The sequence below is a fragment of the Myotis brandtii genome, unplaced genomic scaffold (assembly GCF_000412655.1).
Source record: "Myotis brandtii unplaced genomic scaffold, ASM41265v1 scaffold344, whole genome shotgun sequence".
In the NCBI taxonomy this organism is placed as follows: Eukaryota; Metazoa; Chordata; class Mammalia; order Chiroptera; family Vespertilionidae; genus Myotis; species Myotis brandtii.
Genome location: NW_005363247.1, coordinates 5,992,656 through 6,015,926, shown reverse-complemented (window position 1 = coordinate 6,015,926; position 23,271 = coordinate 5,992,656). Strand labels below are relative to the sequence as shown.

Genomic DNA, 23,271 nt, shown 5'->3' with positions numbered 1-23,271 from the left:
AAGCTCACACATTTCTATTGTTCACTTGATCTTAGCCAAAAGGCCGAGAAGTGATCATTTCTATTCTTAACATGAGCTCTTTCTCAGCCATAGTATAAGGAAAAACAATAATAATCTCATCAGATTTGCCCCCCCCAAAAAAAGGAATAAAAAAGGAAATGTGTGGAAAAAACCATTTGAAATATAGCTTCCCTTACATTGATATTAAATATGAGACCTTCCTAAATGAGTATTGTGCCTTGAGATGTTAACTAGTAGTAGTTTGAAGTCATCTTGGTTAGCAAAAGATTTCAAAACCAAGCATTCAAAACATGAAGACAAACCGCTAATAGTTTCCAGCAATGTTTTAAGTCAAATGTATTTAATCCAGTACTTTGCAAATTTTGTTGAAGTAAAGATAAATGTTTAGAGAGCTTTTTTTGAAGATTATGACTTATTAAAAGACAAATAGTCACTAGCATAAGGAACAGTTGCTCGTCCTGACACAATGAAAACGACAGAAAATGGAAAACACTATGGTGACAAACTAAAACGCACATCTTTATTTCTTTGTCAGCAAATACCATTGCATAGAAAACACCAAAGCTTTAAAGAAATAAATATTACAATAAATTATACAAAGTAGGAGATTTATGGAAGAGTTGAATGAAAGTTCAGCTGTTTCTTATATAGATCAGCTTAGGTATTTGCTCCCTTATTTCAAGAGGCAAATCCATAAAGAACTAGTTGTTTTGTTTCTTTGTCAACAATTAAATGAAAAATATACTGGAGAACATATTTTCTTAGCAGTAAATTACTTTTTAAATAAAAAGAATGCTTTATGGAAAACTGTTGGAGTAACTGCTCTAACTGAGACTGGATTCTGGAGAGAATACAGGTAGCACCACAAGGAAAGTGTATACATTGTTCACATGCAGATAGTTGAGAAAGAAATTGATGGCAAAAATCTAGTGTATACATTGTACAACATGCTATCAGAAGTCATTAAGGGAGTTTATTTTATTAAAAAACAAATATTCATTTTATAAAAACCACCATCACTTATACAAATTTTATTGCTGCACACTTTAAGAACTTAGAATTTTCTAACATGATTAAAACATTTCAAATAAGAGTTTAAGTGATTCTTGAACATTTTGCTTAAAAATACAAAAACAAAATATTTTTCAGTTTGTTTGCAAGAACAACTAATTGACATCCTGAATGATGAATAGTTATGAGTCACATTTCAACAACAGCTTACACCTATTTGGTGGCTGAGATTGAAAAGCAAGTGCCAGGTGGCTCTATGTGTATATTCAGGTAGTGGTTTTCCCCCTGTGACAGCCATTAAAACCAAGTATGAAAGCAAACCAAACTTTGAATCATTTTTCATAGAGTATTAAGCCTAGATTCAAAAAATAAGAAAGCATATTAAATCATATTATCCTTACTCAATAAATTATTGTTGACATTATACTATTAGTAAAAATTTTAAATTAATTTTAAGATATTATTTTGTCTTTATCTCATTCATTGCAAATTTTCCTTTTGCATATTTTTAAAAATATATTTTATTGATTATTTACAGAGAGGAAGGGAGAATAGAGAGTTGTTAGAAACATCAATGAGCTGCCTCCTGCACACCCCCTACTGATGATGTGCCCACAACCAAGATACATGCCCTGGACTGGAATCGATCCGCAGGTTGATGCTCTATCCACTAAGCCAAACCGGTTAGGGCTCCTTTTGAATATTTTACAATACACAAAATATATTATTGTCAGGAATAATATGCATTGGAAAAAAGAAATGACAAATACATAAATATAGATGTTACATTGCATTTATTCTAAGACATAAATTTTTTTCGTACTTTATCAGCTTCAAAATCAGGATGGCTCTTACAATATGTTACATATATGTGGCTAAGATAGAAATCAGGTTATTTAAATAAAGACAAAAATAAGTGGCATTCTTAAAAGATCCCTCCTTGGTGTGTTAACATCATCATAGACTAAGAGCCCCTGTGATTAGTAGAATGAATTTATTAATTTGTTATCAGCCTAAAGGTTCTGGTACTGGCATTGCCTCTGCCACGGCCCCCGCCCACTGCGGCTTTGTCTGGAAGGAAGGAAGTCCAGAAGGACATCCAGTCTAATTAGCATATTATGCTTTTATTATATAGATAATCTTTTAACTCAAATAAATGACAGTAGAATGAGGAGTACGAGACACAGACACATAAAGAAGCATAAAATTTAAAATAATTTAAGAACACAGAGAAGAGGGGTCACAAAGGAGTCTCTTAATTTGTTTATGTTTTAACCCTTTTACTTATGTTTTAACCCTTTTACTTATGTTTTAACCCTCATCTAAGCATATATATTTGAATGAAAAGAAAATATTTATTGAGAAACTACTTTTTACCAAGTATCTAAGTAGGTACTTTCACATTTATTATTTTACTTAATACAGCAGTTTTATGAGATCATTCAAATATATGTTGGACCTAGTTTACAAAGTTAAAGAAAAAATGTGCTCTAGTTAATTTTTAAAATGATTCTGAAGGTGTCATGAATTTTTGAGTCCAGATATATGTTTTCCAAGAGCTTTGCAATTTATAGAGCAGATTGACTTATTTAAATCAAGGTAGAGATACCTTGAAAAATTTATTATTTTTGTTCAGTAAAAACAATAAATGTTTTATTGAAGGACTCAAAGCTATGTTCTTTTGACTTCTCACTTAGTACCAAGGTTCAAATTAATTTATGTAGATAGTGGATTAAAACACTGTGCCCAGCTTTGTGGGATACTCAGGAAGCAATGATTTTACCCATGTTCTTGAGGAACTTTTAGTCTACTGGTAAGGGCAACTCATGATAACATAAGTAATAATATAATGTAAACAATAATAGATGATAATACAAAATATGGTGGACCATGGCACATTATGGATCTAATTCCCAATATAATCATATGAATAATAAATATGTTCAAATAAATTCATAGGAGAGGACTTTGAAACAAGAGTTGAAGAATGTGGGTGACTCATGAAAAGAGAGGGCATTCCATGTGAGAATGATATTCAGAAGCCTAAAGAGGACCAACACAGTTTGTGAGGAAAACAATGAATTTGGTTTTAATTATACTGAGTTAATGATGACTAGGGCAGAGAAATTGGATACCCAACAGGGAACTAAAGTCTTAGGATTGCTACCCTGGAGAAAGGCCAAGATTGAAGATTCTGGAGTCATCTAGAAAATGATTCTCAGCCAGGGCAGCTCTTGCCCCCAGGAGACATTTGGCAATGCTTGGTCGTCACAACTGAAGTGGGTGCTACTGGCATTTAGTGGATAGAGGCCAGAGATACTGTTCAAACATCCAACAGAGCCCTGACCAGTTTGGCTCAGTGGATAGAGCATCAGCCTGCGGACTCAAGGGTCCCAGGTTTGATTCCGGTCAAGGGCATGTACCTTGGTTGCGGGCACATCCCCAGTGGGGAGTGTGCAGGAGGCAGCTGATCGATGTTTCTCTCTCGTCGATGTTTCTGACTCTCTATCCCTCTCCCTTCCTCTTTGTAAAAAATCAATAAAATATATTTAAAAAAACAAAAACAAAAAACATCCAACAGTGTCAGGCCAGCTCCTCATTATCCAGCCCAAAATGTCAATAGTGCCCAAGTGGAGAAGCTCTGATATAGAGAGGGAGCATCAGCTAAGTCCTTCAGAGAAATCACACTAAGCAAAGGAGAGTATGCAGAATCATCGGTTAATGAGCCACAGACTTCTTAGCTTGTGCTGGAATAGGAAGGGCGTGAAGGGTCTGCTTTAGATGGGATGGTGAGGCGGTAACATTTGGGCAAAGAACTAAAGGAAGTGGAGCCCGTCTTGACAAGAGATGAAATGATTCTGGCATGGATCCCAAGGGAGCAGGAGAAAGGCTTATGGGAGTGAAGACCACAGAGTCCAGCAGCAGTGCTCTGCATTTATTACATTTATTAGTTGAGGACAGCTGGGCCCTTGAAACCCACGTTCTTAATAGATAAAAATATAACTAATAATTCTGAATTCTCTCATCTTTATTTATAGGAGAGAAAGCTAAGTTTGACATTTGGGAAATTTTAGGCAGTACTGCAGGGGACCCCATTAGAGTTCTGTCGGAATATGTCAAGCACTTCTTCTTCTCAACAATTTTCTCCACAAAGATTAGACATCCCCACACAACACTCAAGACAACACAGTGATGGAACACAAATGCTAATACTAATCATACCTTTTCTTTCTTTTCTTCCCCAGGCTTCACAAGGCTTGCTGCTCAGGCAGTATCTATTGTAATCAGCAAGTTACCTACGGTGATTGCATGTTTGCCTCCCCCAATTAAATACTTCTTTTTTCTGTCTGAGAGAAAAATGTCAGAAAACTTTGTTGACTTGAAGAAAGCTAGCCTGCTTGTCTGGAACTTGATTGTAATTATATGTCGGATATTTGAGGATGGAAACACTGTGGAACTTTTAACAGGTGCTTCCCTTGACAGATGGAGTAAAGAGAAACTCAGTTTAATCTGTGTGTGTTTGAAAGGCATCATGGGAGAGCAGACAAGTAGCCCTAATCAAATGACCCAAAAGGTCATACAGAGCATTGAGCAGCAAAAACCCAACTGGATTAAATGCCAATTGCTGAAAGCCAGGAAATTGAGCACCGAATGGTAAAGCAATGTTTTTGTGTGTTTTTTTCACTAAATTTTCATCAAATACATTCACAATAACAAATTATCAATAAACAGCAACAACAAAATATTATCAGATAGGCAGCAATGGTAACTTCATGGGAATTTGATGAATATAAAAAAAAAGATAAATATTCCATTAAAAACTGGATTGTTAGACGTTCCTTGTCTTATTAAAATTTGAGACCCATTGATACACTGGAACATTATACCTGTTTAGTCACCATCTTAAGGTTTCTGATTAAAGGGGTGGTAGTTAAACCAGGAGAATTTGGTTTCACTCCTTTTCAGTGTGCAAACAGGTATCTAGTGGATAGCTTGGAGCATTTTGTAAATGGATTGGGCATGGAGATTAAATTAAGAAGGAATTAATGGATATAAAAGGCTTTTTATTGCTTTCTGTGTACCTGATTGTCAAAAAGGTACACATTTTTCATCTGGTAATGTAAGAATCCCAGAGGGCAACTGGGGCATATCACACTGGAGCTATAAACACACCCAGCTGTTTCTGTATGAAAATGTCAGCCTTCTCATAGGTTTGTCACCAAGAGCTAGATGATTTGTGGTATTGCTGACATTTTTAAGGGTCCCTGCTGAATTTAAATATGTACATAGAGTCCTCCCTTCTTCAGTGTAGAAGTGCATGATATGGATAAAGGAATCACAGCTCATATGGCCTGCAGATCACTAAGTCAGCCCCCCCTTTTCTTTTTTTTACACCACTCACACACACACACACATTGTCCCCCATTCTTTTAAAATATACTCATGTTGCCAGCAGATACAATTATAACTTTCTTCCTGAAACAACTACAAGTTGCTAATTTTCCAAGCACATGGTAGTGATAAAGAGCTCAGGCTTTGGAATCTGATGGACAAATACAAATCCCTTGTACGTGGGCCGTCTTGTGCAAATTATGGAATCTTTCTCAAAGCCTCATTTTCAGGGAAGATACCAACCTGACAGAGTTGTTTTGAGAAATTAAGTAACATCCATAAAGTTCTGAGCATCAAACTTAAAACTAGTAAGCATTTGACCCTGGTTGGATGTCTCGGTTGGTTGGTGCATTGTCCTATACACCAAAAGGTTCAGGTTCAATTCCCGGTCAGGGTGTATGGGAGGCAACCTATTGATGTTTCTCTCTCTTCCTCTCCCTCTAAAAAAAAAAAAGTAAAACAAAACAAAACAAAACTAGTAAGCATTTGTTATTGATAAACTCTACTAAAATACATTGATTGACCTCACTGGTTACTTTTATGATAACAAATTACTCTTTACTGGTTTATATTAATCTGTAAAACATTATGTTAATCCAAATAGGGAAATGTCAATAATCATGATTTTCCTGGTCTTGTCATACTGATTTCTAGAAATTTAGTTCTAGGGTGTTCTGTGGGTAAAAATTACAATAGCAGTCAGGCAAAAGCTTAGTAACATTGACAATGACCTTCTTAATCTTTACATTTGCATTTGATTCCGATTTACAGGCTTTAATCCAATGATTTAAAGATTAAGGCTAGATGCTATTCTCCATTACAGTGGTTATGAAAGGGAGAGAATAAGAAGAGTAACAATAGTTGATCTGATTATAGTTCCGAAGTTAAATTGATGGTACTGCTGATTTAGGAGGCCCAATAGCAGTGGTTCTCAACCTTCCTAATGCCGAGACCCTTTAATACAGTTCCTCATGTTGTGGTGACCCCCAACCATAAAATTATTTTCGTTGCTACTTCGTAACTGTAATTTTGCTATTGTTATGAATCGTAATATAAATATCTGATATGCAGGATGTATTTTCATTGTTACAAATTGAACATAATTAAAGCATAGTGATTAATCACAAAAACAATATGTAATTATATATGTGTTTTCCGATGGTCTTAGGCGACCCCTGTGAAAGGGTCGTTTGACCCCAAAAGGGGTCGCGACCCACAGGTTGAGAACCGCTGCCCTATAGCAATAAGATCAGTTTAAAGTATGTCTCAGTCATACACCTGGGGCCACATACAGGAATCCATAAGTAAAATTGTTTCCTTAAAAATCTATTTTAGTTTAAGTATTTTACAAACAACACCAACCCATCTGGTATCTCCTATGTAGGGAGTTGTCTAGCTAATATTGGCTGTTTAGCTATCTGTTGCAACATGCAACCAAAATGACGAGTGGCTGACTTTTAAAAATGTTTGACAGCCCTCAAAGATTCTGAATATATATTACATAATCATGTAATTAGCACAATGTTGTGTCTTTCTGAATTTCTCAAGTAACATCAATATTTTGAAAAAACAGATTTTAAAGTTATTTATTATTATTTTAAAGTTATTTAAAGTTACATTTATTTGAAAAAGCATTCAATCTGGCTTATTCATTGACTTTAGGTAATTTCTTACAGGATTTGAGAGCTATAGAAATGTTTCTTCTTTGATGTGAAGTTGAGTATCTGGTATACAAGTAAACTTTCAGCTCTACATAGTTCTCATAAATCAATGATCATTTGTGTCATAGATCTATACCAGGAGGAAAATGTATTTTAAACAATGATGTCTGTGTATAGGTGGAAAGTTGCCTTGGCTTTACCATAATTTTTTTTTAAGTATGAGAATGGAAGCATTTAAACTAAATAGTTCTTCTGTTAAGATCAATGAAATCTTAATTTTCCATGAAGCTTTTCTTGGAACTACACAATATCATTTAGCTCGATTTCTTTCACTTGCATCCAGATTTAACTTTGATTTTATGGAAATTGTGCAAATAACCACAGTGGAAAGGTGGCAGCTGTAAGCATTGCTTGTCTTGCATCCTGCCTGAAAGCATTACTATTCATTAAAATAACCTTCACTTTGTAGTAACACGCAAGCTGTAAACAGTCAACTTAGATTCTGGAGAACACACAGCCCCAAAAGTAAAGAAATGTCTGTCTTTGCAAAGTAATTTGTCGAGTTGAAGATTATTGTTTTTCATCATGGTGACCCTGACTTGGCTGGCTGGGTGCATATACAGATTAAGATTAATGCAGTTATTCCTTGGCTAAGGTCTGCCTCTTTCAGGGCACATTCTCCCTAATGACATGATTGATATGCAGTCCCAAATCCAGAGAGGAACTCATTAATCACAGCATTGACTGAATCCAATCATGTGCTTCACCTGCACAGTGATGGACAGGAAAGGATACAATTCCGGGGCTGACACTGAGGCACTCCTTTGTCAGAGGACCTCAACTTTTTCAATGTCAGCCTGTGCAAACCCTGATGAGAAATTTTGCTCGCATCCTATAGGCAGCTTCAAAACATTGACAGACATCTTTTACTGAAACGAGGTCTTTTTGTTTGTTTGTTTGTTTGTTTAAAGACTTGCTCTAGCTAATGAAAATCTCTAAGAGTAGGGTTTGCTTTATTTTTTAGCAAGGCTCATATGAACATAAAGTTTTTGGTGTGTTTTTATTTTAAGAAGGATGTTTTGCAGCTACATGTGGAAGCAATATAAAAGTTAATGTCCAGCAGCTGGGTATCATTTGGTTCAGTCTTCAGGTCAGCGGCACTGACTCTTAGCAGAACTAATTTTATAATCATGGCAAAATCTCAGTAATGAACTGCAGTATATAGCTGATTACACCACATTAAATTTCGTTTAGTCTGGGAAACAGTGGAAAAACCATGCATTTTCTTTAGAATATTTAGATTGCAAAACCTAACATGATCCAAATAGAAATTGCAATAAGAAAATTAGTGTGGAATATATATGATGTAAGTTGAATATCATGATTTATTTTGCACTTTTTGTTTGGGAACTTTTTTAAAAAAAAAGTATGCCATTCATTATTACTATGTAAATAATGTTTAAAATCAGTAATAAGTATATGAGTTCTTACATAACAGAAATATTTCCCAAATATAACTTGAACATTCCTGGGGTAATGATAATAGATTCTTTTCCTAGAAGAATAATCAGGGTAGTGACTTTTACTAAATATCTGTTACCAAGAAGAAACAGGAGAGGGAGGCATATATTTTAAAGAGGCAACAAGTGTCAAAAGGCCAATTTAAAACACCCAGTGGTAAGCACAGGGCCAGGAAGCACCCAACCTATATTTAGCATAATAGGCTCTCCCTTTGACACTTTAATTAGTCTCTAATGTGTTCTAAGACAGGTGTAAAGAGGAATGGACCAAAGACAGAATACCAAAGCTATTTCTGGCATCAAAGATACTTCTTTATCCTCAAAGAGAAAATACAAATTATTTCTTACATGTTCTTAAAAAGAAATGTTTTGTTTTCATCCCATGATTATCGGCAATCTCAACAATTGCAGTAGTGGGAAAATGTTTTATAGGTAGGAGTGTAAATGCAATAAAGAAATGTTTTAAAAAGAAATGATTCCGTTTTTAAAAAATGTTTCAGGGGCTTAGTTCTAAGGCACTGTTTATATGAGCAGCAGCGGTGTGGGAAGGCTTACCTATTTGAGCAGAGTCTTTATGGGTGCTTTGATACGAGACTTGCATTGACTCTCCACACTCAACCTCTCTGATTATTTTCCATCTTTACAATTCTTTATCACTGATATGTCTATGCGTTCTTTGTATTTAGGGCATTTATGACAATAGAGAAAAGTACAGCCTTAGAAGAAGGAGATATTGCTCTTGAACTGACTGAGCAGAAAATAAACATGATGGTCCTGGATATCTGCCACAAACCAGGTGGCAGCGAGTACCTGAGGCAAATTTATCACATCATGCGGCTCAATGAGGTAGGGAAACGGCCTTTTTACCGAGCAATTAGGTGTGTACTGGCCTGAGGCAGCGTCTGCTGGCAGCTAAGGGTTAGTCAAGGAGGCGATAATACTTCTTAAAGTCAATACCAAACTCAATATTGCATTATTAATAGAATATATTCAGCCCCGGCTGTTCTGCATTTGTACAGCAAAAGCTTCACCGAAACAATGTAGGTTTTATTTATACGGTTTAAACAATAACACGGCTCATAAACTCAGTTCAGTTCTGAATCCTATAGACTAGAGGTGTAGTTTGGGAATTGCGTGTTTGTGACTGTTAAGCCAATGTTAAAATCTGGTATTTGTGAAGAATTTTCTGGAGAGAATTTTCTCTAGCTCTTCTCCTGTAGGCGTCATACTTGTGTCGGTGAAGTTGGAGATTTCTCACATAAAGAGAAAACTTCGGAAGAATATTGAGCCATATTCAGGAGCAACTACTTAACCCAAGAAAATGCATTAATGCGCAGACACTGGTTAGAACCAATGTTATGCTTGTCCACCTCTCAGCGGGGTTAAGCCTCTGGCCTTGCATGCTTCAGGCTGTTCTAGTAAAAATGTGAAGAGCAGCATCTCAGTTATTTACTTAAATGATACACGTGTGCTCATCTAATGAGGTTTTTAATTTGATCATATATATATGAATTATATGACATCTAATGTGAGTAGAATTATGTTTTTATCTGCAAACAGATGAATGTATTTTTTGGAATAGTAAAAATTGTATAATATGAATTATGTGAAGATACACTGTTTATGTCAATGAGATAGGCCTTAAAGACCCTAAGTTTCTAAGGAATTGAAACAAAAATGTGGGGTGTTTGAGTCCCAGTTCATTGTCTCATGAAATCGAAGAATGAAGTCAGAGGACAAAAACGCTTAGTGGAACTAAGAATATTGAAAGAAGCCAGTCCTGGAAAAGGTGCAGCTGGGGTCCCAGGAACAGCCCAGTGTCCAGTCTTCTTTCCACGTTACAGTCATGTGTTCAAGTCTATTAGTCCATGTGTAGAGTCCCACAGGGCCATAAGCCACGGGGGCACAGGGGAGCATGTCTCCTGCGGGGGGAGAAGGGGGCGGAAGCAAGTACTTTTTAACCTAGGGTGGGTACAACCTTACTAGCTCCTGATTGGTCATTTCAAAGAATTCTGCCATAGCAACATCCTTGGGATTGGTTTATACCCCTTACTGTCTGATGATTGGTTATCTGCAAGCTGCCTGTCTTAGCAACATCCATACATTTTAAAGTTTGTCCCCTGTATGCTTCTTTCCTTCCCTGCCCTGGTGGGTTGCCTTAGTAACTCCGTGGGTTCGGTTCCGGTTCTACTTCCTCCTCCCGCCCCCTAGGGCCCCGCGTTCCCGTCGACATAGCTTCCCTCTGTCTCCTACGAAAGAATTACATTCTCTCACAGCACTTTATAACTGAGCCATGTAAATATTCTTCCCACTATTATCTATCTGAAAGTTACTTCAAGTAAATCTTGTTTCCTGGCTTTTCAACAGCTGATCAGCCAGTTAATGGACAGGTGGTGTAACCGTGTATTCAGCGGTCGCCTGAGAAGGAGCGGCGGCGTGTGTAGCTATGAGAACACCGTCAGGTCCCTGACGGGCTAAAGCTCAGGATGAAGTTGTTACAGTCATGGAACCCCTTCACTCTTGCTAATTAAGCATCGTTCACAGCTAGTGGTGGGTTTCTACTCGCGGAACCTGGGGACTCTCTCACTCCTGCCCTTGGCTAACCCAGCGATCTCCGTTTCCAAGTCGCGGCCCCCCACTGGCGTGCCCGCCGGCACCCACACTGCTGACCACCGAGGCGCGGTGCCCGCGGGGCCCACTGGGGCCCGGGTAGGAGGGCGCTACAGTCATTCCGAGGTCAGCACTGGCTGCTGGTATCGGTGGCCAAACGGAGAGGCCGGCCCTCTTTGTTAAAAGGCCTGTAACTCGAAAAAGATGAGTAATCGCCGGTAAATAAAATCAACACAAATCGAGTTGGCTCTTCAGGACATTCCAAGGCTGTTTCCCCGGACGCCGGTGGAACTCAGGCAGTTGTTCCGAACAGGTTAAGCCTGGAGTTCGAATGTGTGAAGACCCTTTCCCGAGGCACCAACACATTTTGATTAATTAAGTTCAAAGTGATGATGGTTCTTTCATTACAACTGAATATACTAACTGTTAAGGCAAGGTCTAGCAGATGGAGTGGGGGACGTGGGGGCTGTCGAGCTAAGCGCTTGGTGGTTTGCGGTGCCCAGTGAGACTTGGTGCTGCTGGAGGGGGAGATGCAGATGGAAGGTGAGGCTGGAATCAAAGGAAGTAGTGAGTATGTCGCATCGTTACTACTAAAGCAACGCAGGCATTTAACCCAAATAACAACACAAGCATGATTAAGTGACTGGTGTAATACGTATGGTGGTGAATTTGCATGGTGATGTTTGTTGATTCGATGAGTGTTTCACAATGAATACAATGGGTGATCTCTATTCCTGGAGTTATAGAGCAGCAGGGAAAAAGCACAGTGGATTGAGACCAGAGATGTGGCTTCTGCCACTCACCCCTGAGTGACCTTGGGCTTGTCCATGACCTTTGAGAGCGGACCACGGAATGTGTCGCGAGCTCGAGTTTCTCTAACTTTCCTGTGCCGGCCAGTCTCCTGGAAGATCTGAACAGTCAGATTCTGATTCGGTGGGACCTGAGGTTCTGTTCCAACCAGCTCCCTGGTGAGGCTCATTAGGCTCATCTGTGCATCTGACCTAGAGTAACAAGGGTTTTCGAGGTAACGTCTGAAGTCCTTTCCAACTCTGAAATGCTGAACCTAGTCTTAATCCTAATCTTGGAGAAAAAAAATTATATTGTGACATCCTAAAAATTAGGACAACAGTTATTTATTTCATGACTTGCTGATTAATAGTACACATTTGATAGTTTATCGGAAACTTTCATTTTTATTTGTTTTCCAGAGAGTCCTATAAAATAGATTAGGATTGCTCATCTTATTTATTTATGGATGGAAAAACGGGGAATAATGCTTTAGATTGACTTTTTCTTTTTATTGTTGGCCCTATTATAGGTGTCCCCTATCTCCCCTCTTTGCCCACCTTCACCAGACCCTGCCCTCCCCTCCCTTTAGCCCTCACCCATACTGTTGTCTGTGTCCATGGGCTTGCGTATATGTTGTTTGGCTATTCTCTTCACCTTCTTGCATCCAGTCTGCCTCACTCACCTCCCCCCCTGAGACTGTCAGTCTGTACTATGTGTCCATGCCTTTGGTAGATTGACTATTTTTGCTCAGGCTAGTACTGGCAGTTGGGGGATTAGAATTACATATTTTGATCTGCTTTTGTACCTTGATATTTTTCAGGCCACAGCATGGAAATTGAGTTTAGGTGCATGTATTATAATCAATTCTACATAGAGTGAGGCTGCTTGTCATGAAATATCAGAGTACTTAGCACTTCGCTGAGCATAGAGTAGATAGCAACGACACTTAATAAATGAATAAGCAATCTTGTCCTGTGAGTAATCATGCACCTGAGTTAAGTTTTGGTAACCAGGGATGTTAACACATGAACCAATGACAAGACAATGCCTATTAAAAAGACTCTGATTTATCAAGCATACATTCCTTACGTGAGAATTTGCTAAAGGGTTTTCTAATCTATTCTATATATCAGGTGAACCTGTTTTTGATGGGTTTATTGCAAAACTGATTAGTACTCTGCTGTGTTTCTTCTGAAAATGTATTCTGTCCTGAGGCAAGTAATACACTGTAATCGGCAAATGTGCTGAAAGAGTAGATTTGGATATTGATCGGTTTATTTTGAAAGAGAATATATGCTTCCCACCACAACGACTTGTAATTTTTTTTCCCTTGAAGGAGTATTTAAAAGAACAGCTGTTTTCTATGAATGGTTCAGAGGAAAAGCCATTACCCATCCGACCTTTAAAAACAACCTTGAGGAGTGTGGAAGATCAGCCTTCTGCCTTTAACCCTTTCCATGTGTACAAGGCGTTCAGTGAAAACATGCTAGATCAGGTATGTAATGGTAAATTTAATTTAAATGTGTGATTTCTTTACACTAGTAAAAGAAAATGGCTTGTGTTTGAATATTTACTCATAAGCCTCTTTTCTCTGAAGCAAAAGACCTTATATTTATTTATATGGTCTGCAAAAATTGACTTTGAAAAGTTATTTTACCTTCTTCCTATTTGTCAAACTGATTCATATGTTTGGTCTGTAAAATTTAGCTTTTGACCAGGTCAGTTCACCGAGGGCAGAGGGAACATCTGTTTGGCTGTGTCTACAGAAAGACCGAAAAACCAGGCGTTTTGTAACAGTCTTCTCTCCTTCCCTTCCCCCCACCCCTATCCTGTAATACCCACACTCACATAACACCTTGGAATCTTCATCAATTTACCTAATTTATCAGCTAAATCATAAAATAGTTTACAATGAATTCTAACTAGAGCATTGAGCTATTTTAGGTAGCATGTGTAAATTCGCTTTTTAAAATATATCACCCTACACACATTCCTGAATTTAAAATGAATTTGCTAATGATCCTAAAGTCGGGATGTTTGGAACAAAGTCACTGCGATAAACACCACACATTTTTAAATGTTGGATTATGCCATTGTTTAAGCTGAACGTCGCAGTAGTTATATTAAAAACATCACCTTTATGCCAACATATTTGAAATCTGAAGTTGCTTTTGCTTTATTCATTCTTTTGGTGACTTTTCCGAGAAGCCTCTTGACAGACTATTTGAACTAACAGGGCAGAAGAGAAGGATTGCTTGACCTAGAGCTCTGACGAAAATAAGAATTAAAACAATGGCCTAATTCTGGATGCAGATAATATTTTTACCATGCCAGTTACAGCCCTAGTCTACACTCATCAATACTGTAGTAGAATAAGACCTTCAAATGCTGACAACCCGGGGCAGAATTCTGCTGCTCTATGACAGGACTGGAGTGTTCCATTAATCAGCAGGTGACAGGGCAGAGTTCTCGTTGGATTTTAAACATCAGCCTGGACTCTTATCATCAAAACTATTTAGTTTAAGGAGTTTAAACATCTATGATACTTTAAAGCCTAATATATTGTATAAGTTTGAGCTTATTGGCTGCTTTCCTGTATTGTACATTAGATTACTCTAAGCCATAAATAATCATTGTGGCTGTTAAATTATCCTCACTTCATTTAAATAAATGTCATGTTTTATTCAGTTCTGAAACATGAGATTATCTTTCACAGTAATTTTTCTCCTTGTTCTGTTGTGAATTTATCTATTAAATTAGAAAAAAAGAATCACTTATTTTATTTACATTTATAGGTCCTAATAATTTCCCCTTTAAAGCATTTTCTTAACCAAAAAGATAGCATTAATATCACACTGTAATTAAGCTGTGTCTATAATTTGTCATAGCACTTCCAAGTTTGTTTCCTTTTTTTAAATCCATAGAGAGAGAGAGAGAGAGAGAGAGAGAGGGAGGGAGAGAGAGAGAAACATCAATCTGTTGTTCCACTTATTTATGTACTCATTGGTCGATTCTTGCCCTAACCAGGAATTGAACCTGGAACCTTGATGTATTGGGATGATGCTCTAGCCAATAGAGCTACCCAGCCAGGGCCCCAAGTTTGTTTTCTTAATCAAACTTCTGGGTACTTAAAGAGACTATAAACTGATGTGTGAAAAAGTTACCAATTATTTTTCTTTGCTTTGCAAAGAGTCACCCTCTCAGAGAAACTTGTTGGGTAAAAGCCATTAGCACTTGCAAGAAAAACGACTCAAGAAATTGATTTATGTTTTTATAAATAATGACTATATCTCCAAATGGATTTATAAATTAATTTCTGTCTTATTGGAATAAAAACCTTCTTCTGTGGACATGATTGATGTTATCTGTCTAAGTCCTTGTTCTGAACCCCCCTCCTTCTTAGTTAGTCTATCACAGCTGGAGCTTTAATTTACTGATCATATTAACTCTGATTAATAACTAACAATAGCGTCTTCTCATTTATCAACAGTCAGCCATCACAAAATGGAACTGGAATTGGTCAAACTTGCTGCCAAATTACCTGGGACTGGATAAGATGACCTTCAGTGTACTGCTCAGAAACAGGTAAGATTGAGGATTTGAGGGATCTGGCTGGGGGTGGAGATATATATATATATACACACACACACACACATATATATATTATACATATTATCCTTCTTATATAGGTGTCTATAGGTATATATATCTGAAATTATATGAAACATACTTTCTAAATGTTGTTTTTACATTTGCAAAATGTAAACATTTGCAAAAGGCAGTACATTTTTTTTCTGAAAATAAATTAGTTGATTTTAGTTTGAATTTTAAATATTTTGACTGTGTATATAATAGACCAGTATTGTAAACACCAAAAGTTATTGACTTGCATGTCATTATAATACTATGCCTTTGTTTACAACAACTTAATGAATGCATACAAAATGCCAAGCCAAATCAACTCCTCTAACCAGGGGAAACATATAAGTAAAACTGTCATGGTTGAATTTTTGCTGTTCAGCCAGTTAGTTTGGCCCTGTCTTGCTATTTGGCTCTCTCAGTATATTACTTACACACACATGGGCATACATACACACATACCTCAGAACTACCCAATGAAATAGTATGTTTTCAGCCTAGAAATCTAAACATGTAATTTATTTTTCACAAAAGTATAAACATTTTTCTTTATATTTTGGGTCAATTAATATAGTTTTTTAAAATACTTTTAAAGTTTTCAGTGAAAAGTGTAAGGTATACATTTTAAAAATTGGATTTCTCTATTAAGTATCACATTTTCACATAAGATATATATGTGTGAGACACCTTTTATTGTTCTAGTATCTATTTGTTTATAGTTACATCTTTGTGACATAGAATGTATTTCTATATTTTAAAAAATATATATTAAGTATCATTTTTCCTGAAAGACAGTAATGACAATGACATAAGTACAATTGTCAAATCATCCTTCAGAAATCTGGGTGCCCAAAAGAAAATATCTTGAGAGAGAAAAAGAGAGAGAGACCAGTATTTCCCAGATGATTGTTACTGTTGTTGTTTTCTAAAGGCAATTTTATTGTCAATAACAGCTGTAGCTTAGATGTGTGGTCACAGTGGTATTCCTAATATTTTACCCCTGAAAGAAGTTCACCACCCACCCATCATGGACAAAGCTGAACAATCCAGAACAATCCCCATCAAGGGCAGAGCCTTCTCCCATCGAGCTTTCACCCTGGCAGGCAGTAGTCCAGAATGCACGCTGTTCGTGCACTAGCCCCCAGAGGTGTTCCTGTCCTGTCCCACAGTTGCTTAGAGAGGTTGGAGGTTGGAATGGTGGAAGAGAGGCCAGGTCTTGTGTTGAACCAATGGTTATATGATGTTTATTCAATGTCAAATGTCTATCTGGAAACAAATTAGTAAAGGTAAGTCATTTGTTCCTGCTATTTGGAGAGTTTGGGGTTTATATATGTTAACTGCATTATATTTTGCTAAGTTTCTTCAGTGCATTGAGGCTTCCAATCCACTTAATGGTACTCTATTGGCAGTACATCCTTCCAAACTTACTGCATTTGCTTTGAATAACATTCACTTTTATGTGAATTTGTGTTTGCACCAAAGTTGCATATTGTTATGTTTGTTTAACAAATTTAGATATATTTAAATTAGGTCAATAGCTATTAAAATCTTTTTCCCTGAAATATTACTGCAGGAGTGAGTGGAAGAAAAGAACTCCCAAAAATTTAGCCAGAAGTAACAGGTCAAAAACAGTTCTCGTGGGAAAGGATCATGGATTTTTAATAGAAACAGCTAGAATCTCATCTTAATAAGAGTCTTAGATTTTTAAAGAATGGCATGCAAAGTATTCTGATCCAAACTACCACACACCACAGCTACAATGAATATAATTGATCTACTTTGGAAGGATGAAAGACACCTGAGAGTCTTTAATCTCTTTAGCACTTTCCCATTTATTTTCAGAACATTATTTATAAGACTTGATTAATACAGAAATGGTAAGAAAATTGTTTCCAGTGTTTTCTCTAAGAGACTCTCTTATTTGAACTTATCTAAAAATGATTTTTAAAAAAATATTGCATTGAACCTTTGACAACATGGTTATCTGAAAATAGTTATTTGAAAGTGAAACTGCAGAAATTTGTACTTTTAGAATGAGAGTTATATGTGCCATCTTACATCCTCTGCTCACTATCAGGCCTCATCTCAAAACATTCCCCTCCAGTTCATGAGTTTGAATTTCATTGCCTTCCTCCTGTTCAATGGATTCTCTAAGATCTTTCCCATTTTTGCTGTCTTTATAATTGCAGTTCACTCAGCTCTTCACATGGCCAGTGCTGGCTTGTCCATGTGGGGTATGTTACCTCCTCAGAGAGGCCTTCCCTTAATCCTAACCCCCAGGGTAGAATACAAACTCCGTAAGAATAGCACAGAGCCCATCTTATTGTGTGTCTTCAGTACCTATAACATCCCTTGGGCATATAATAGTCTCTGAGTAATATTTGTTGAATTAATTAACAAACAAATGAAGAATAAGAATGCAGAGAACAAGTCAGCTCCTGACAGATGAGCTCAGAGTTGGCTTTCTCTAAATGTGATGTTTGATCAATAGTTATGTAGGTGCCAGTTGTATACCCTGGAATAATCTCAAGTAAAACATTATCTGCATGCATATTCATTCTCTTCATTTCCCACATTTGGGTGAAAATCAGGTTAATTAAGCTCTGCATGGTTAAAATGCCTATTATTATTATGTAAAGTTTGGCTCAGATTCAAAGCACAAAACACTGGTCTTTATTTTTAATTAATTGATCCAATTCAAGCCATAACCTCTTCAGCAACAGTCTGTTCTTTACTCCTTGGTTCAGTTCTTTGGCATTTGAGTGATATAGGGTTAGTATTTGTTAAATGAAACTAAAAATGCAAGTTGAACATTTTAAGGTGGCCTTAGCTGACAAAAGTATTCAAGCAAACCTTTGTAAATTTGTGACTTATTTTTTTCAAGACATTTGAGGAAATATGCAGTTGCTGAGACCTCAGGAAAAAAGATATATATTAATGATATATATTTTTCAACTTAGAAAGTTTGCCATTGTTAAAAAAAAAAAAGGCTTCTTAGAGGTTCAGAAAATCAACATATACATCAGCTCCACACCTTTACCTTTAATGCTACATAAGATTGTGCATTGATCTTTTGAAATTATAAAGGAACTTTTCCCAGTTTCTTACTATTAGTTTCTTGCTTGCTTTCTCGCCCTCTTTCAAATCAGCCTTGTGAATGAGCCTGCACCAAGAGGAACCTCTATCTTCCTTCACTCGGGCAAATCTCCAGATTGCCATTTCCATATTGTTTTCTTTGTCACTGGAACAAATTTATGTTGTCCCTTTTCTTTTTACCTTATTTATTCCAGACTAATTCCCAAGAATTGTGGTGTTGAAAATAATCTGTGAATACAATGGAATGCTATGCTTTTTAACCATCTAAATATACTGCATATGAGCTTGGCTTCGAGTTGAGCAAACATAATTAAACATGATGGCAGGAACAGCAGAAGGGGTGGTGGTGGCAGATTCCTGGCCATCACTTTGGGGCCTTTCCAGGGGACAATAACCATACGTCTGAGAGGAAACAGAGGTTAGAAAATATGTTTTAAAAGAGTCATTGATCTGTAGAGTTGACTGTTTGCTTTTAGTAGTAATAATTGTTAAGGTACCTTTATGCTATCGGGTTGTAGTGTGTGTGCCCTGTGGTGTGTAGAGAGTAGAAAAGACTGCCTCTGGCCTGTCACTGCCCGCACAGCACTCTCCAATGACCATTCTCAGGCAGTGCTGCCATTAGCACTGTGTTGCTCACAGCAGTGAATTCCTGATGTAGCAGAGGCTGCCAGTTCTGCAGAGGCGGGTTTCAGAAAAAGGGGAAGCTTATTTTATGAATATGCACCTCGGGACCATTACATATGCCATGACATTCATGCTTTAGCTCCTTAGGAAATCCTTTTCTTCCCACCTCCACCAAAAGGCCTCAGACTAGTGACTCTCCTCACATCACCATCTTCTCAAGCAGGAGCAGGCTTCCCTCCCGTCCTGCAGTCCTAGCGCAGCGTATGTTCTGCAGAGATCATCGAAGGCTTATCTCAGATGTATACATTTAACACTCTGATCCTCGGGATTCCCACAGGTTAGGGTGCTAGTACATGAACGAGACAAACCCATGCATGTGTATTGGTTTCTGTTTGATGACTTGTCTATGTTGTCCGTTATGGTGCATAAAATACTTTCACTCAAATCCCCTTTGACGCTCAGTTCAGCTATGTAAGAGAGACAGATACCACAGGTTACAAAACGTTAAATGACATGCCCAAGGTCACTGATCTCAGATGACATCTGGAACTCAAAATGAAGTCTCCTTACCATGTCTGGAGCTTTATCTACCACACCCTATTTCTAGTCAAGTCTTCCCCCCCTACTTTATTTAGATATAATTGACATGTTCCATAAAAGTTTGTGTTGATTTGACACACATATATTGTGAAATGATTACCATCATCTTGCTAACACCACCAGCACATCACATAATTGCCATTTATTTTTTGTATTGAGAACATTTAAGATCTAGTCTCTTAGCAACTTTAAAATACAGATGATCCCCAGCACACATTGATTTAATTTAGATTTTTCAACTTTATGAGGTGGTGCAAAAGTGATACGCGTTCAGTAGAAATCATACTTCAGATTTTGAATTTTGATCTTTTCCTGGGCTGGCGATATATGATATAACATTCCCTCATGATGCCTGAAGCAGCAGTGAGCTGTAACTCCCATCAGGCATATGATCAGGAGGGCAAACAACCGATACTCACAGTGTGTTCAGTGTGTCAGCTGATTTTGCCCAACTATAGGCTAATGTAAGTGTTCTGAGTACATCTTAGGTGGGCTAGGTTAAGCTATGATGTTCAGTAGGTTTTCCACTTGCAATAGGTTTATCAGGATGTAACCCCATCATAAGTTGAGTAATGTCTCTATTTCACACAGTCTTATTAGCTATAATCACCATGCTGTACATTCGATCTTCATCTTAGAACTGGAAACTTATACTTTTTTTTATTAGCTGTATATTCACTATAAAAATACTGATCATGAGGACGGCAAACGGAGAAAACACTTGCCATGGATGGCTTGTTTTAATGAATTACATGCACATGTTTAACTGTGAAACCTTAAAATAACCTTGTAAAACTAGTGCCATGTTACCATCTTTTTCCTGGTGAGGCAGAGAGCTCTAGGAGCTGCTGCTCAGCTTCGGGCTCACATCCATCTTCTTAACCACGTCTCTCTTCTGCTTCTCCAGAGCTCTGCTTACTGTATTCACTCAACAAATATTTTGGAGCATTTACTTTGTGAAAGGCATTTATTTTGAATAAAGTAACAATTTGCTGGAGAATGTCATATAACTCAAAGGGTCCTTGAGTGCTGTTTCACAAAATCCTAATTCATTTTTAATTTTTACTTTGGTTGTCACAACATTTGTCTCCTCTCTACCTCCCTGTATCTTCCTCAGGAACTGGCTTCCCACCACCACTCTATCAGGACAATAAAGCCATCTAATGCAGGGTGGGGCAAAAGTAGGTCTACAGTTGTGAGTGCGAGAAACAGAGTTTATTCTTGTATTATTACTTATTAACTATGGTATTATTTTCATATGAACAACTGTCAACCTACTTTTGCCCCACCCTGTATAAATCTCCCAACTTTCCTTCCCAAACCTCAGTTTTGTTTCTATCATCTCCAGTCCTTTGTTTCTTGTATCTAAGTTTGAAGAAAGAGAGCTTTCTTCTAGTTGAAATTTGAGAGGTAAGTTGACTTTTTAGATTGTGGAGGGCCTGAGGGCTAAGATGTTTGGACTGTACTAGATTTGAGGGAAACACCAAAGCCTTTGTACATAGGAGTGACAAGAACAGAGAGCTTCTTTAAGATATTAATAACAGCTGGGGTAGAGAGACAGAATAACTAAAAAGAGGGAAGGCTGGGTTAGAGACTATAGCTAGAGACGGAGGAAGGGAAACCACATATCGGATATAAAAGACGTTCCCAAGGAAGCTTGGCAGCTCAGCTAAATCTATCCCTAATTTGTATAAGAGTTAGGTGTGATTCTTTCTCTTTGAAGACAGTGGCCCAGGTATTCTTTAGGTAGAAGGAGTGCCATCCTTACCATTTCTTCAAAGTGCATGAGTTGGTTCACATTCTCCAAGCCGGTGCTAAGATGGAATTAGAGTTACAAGAGGTTTTTTGCTTGCTTGTTTGCTTGCTTGCTTGTTTGTTTTGGGGGGAGATAAATGATAAAGAGTAGGAAGGGATAATAGACCAAAAACAAACAAACAACAGCACCCTTCAGACCGAGTTACAGATCTGTACTGTGAAAGGGGGTGGGGATTGGGTAGGAAGAGTCTCAGATAGCAGGCTAGTTCTAAGAAAGTTTTGACAAGGCCAATGGGACGCCTTGAGCTAACGTCACACGCTGGAGGAGTCTCATGTCCTGCAGGACTGGGCTGGCGCTAGCACCTCCACCGTACCCGGACACTGACCGTGACAGCTTGGGAGAAGCATGGCCTGAGCGTAAATGTGATGGGAAAAGCAGAGGAATAACAGCTGGGGCCATTAGTCACCACGCTCTCTGCAGCAGATGTGCATGGTGCATTTCCATGGCTACCCTGGTGGGGATACAGAGTGATTCTTAGATATGGAGAGATTTTATGTGCATGTGTTATATAAGTTAACAGGAATGTGATTTAAGTAAAGGTCTCTATTATTTCAGTGAGGTAGAAATCAGACAACCTAAATAAATATTTTAAATGCTATCGACAGAAATGCAAAATTGGCAACATTTTGATGAAAGGAAGGTATATTAATTTTCTCAATAGCAGCCACCGGAGAATTATTGGCTTGTCAAGTTAAACCAAAATTCACTTTGTAATGAATTTTCTTCTGCCTAATTATGCATTCATGTACTGGCACTTTGGGGTTCTTGCAATGGATCAAAAGCTATTAAAAACTTGCTCATATGGAGTACATTCCTTTTTCAATAACTATTCTTTAATTCTTCCTCCTGTCAAATCTTTCAGACCCTAAAGCATCTGTGATGTCTTTCTACAAAAGTGTTTGCAGGGGTTCCACCAAGAGTAGCTGTCATAGGCCCATTGATTCAGTTTGAAGATGAAAAAGCCATTGACTGCTTTCAGGCTTATAGGTCATCATGGTGTATCTCAATTTGTTTATGTTCCCATATCAGCATACTAGTAAAGAGAGGAAATTATCTCTTTGGAGATACTTTTATTATGACAAAATTATAAAAAATCTATTTTTGTCTATTAAATATAACAAATCTGAATAACTAATAATATTGTTCACTTTATATATTAATATTTATAACATTTTTATTATTTATCACAGTACTTCTGGTGTCCTGTATACTAGAAGAAATTAGTCTGAATACCTATAGTATTTTCTTATACTGTAAATGAAACTCTCACCTTTATATTCTTTGAGTATAAAGTTCTAAATCTGATAATAATATGAAATCTGGAGGGAAATTTTTTAAATCAAGATGTTTTTGTATTCAAATTATCCATCTACACTAATAAAAGAGAAACATGGTAATTGGCGTACGACCGCTACCCTTCCCATTGGCTAATCAGCATATCCTTATGCAAATTAACTGTCAGCCAAGATGGCGGCCAGCAGCCAGGCAGCTG

At 37.4% G+C, this 23,271-nt stretch overlaps 1 protein-coding gene across 1 annotated transcript in view; it reads left to right on the top strand.

The window, feature by feature from the left end:
• Positions 1–23,271, top strand: part of KIAA0825 (KIAA0825 ortholog) — a 365,931-nt gene that overhangs the window by 167,973 nt on the left and 174,687 nt on the right. The window contains exons 17-20 of the mRNA XM_014543966.1: positions 4,278–4,686; positions 9,292–9,451; positions 13,341–13,499; positions 15,495–15,589. Coding sequence (XP_014399452.1) covers positions 4,278–4,686; positions 9,292–9,451; positions 13,341–13,499; positions 15,495–15,589 — 823 coding nt within the window. The remainder of the gene's footprint in view (positions 1–4,277; positions 4,687–9,291; positions 9,452–13,340; positions 13,500–15,494; positions 15,590–23,271) is intronic.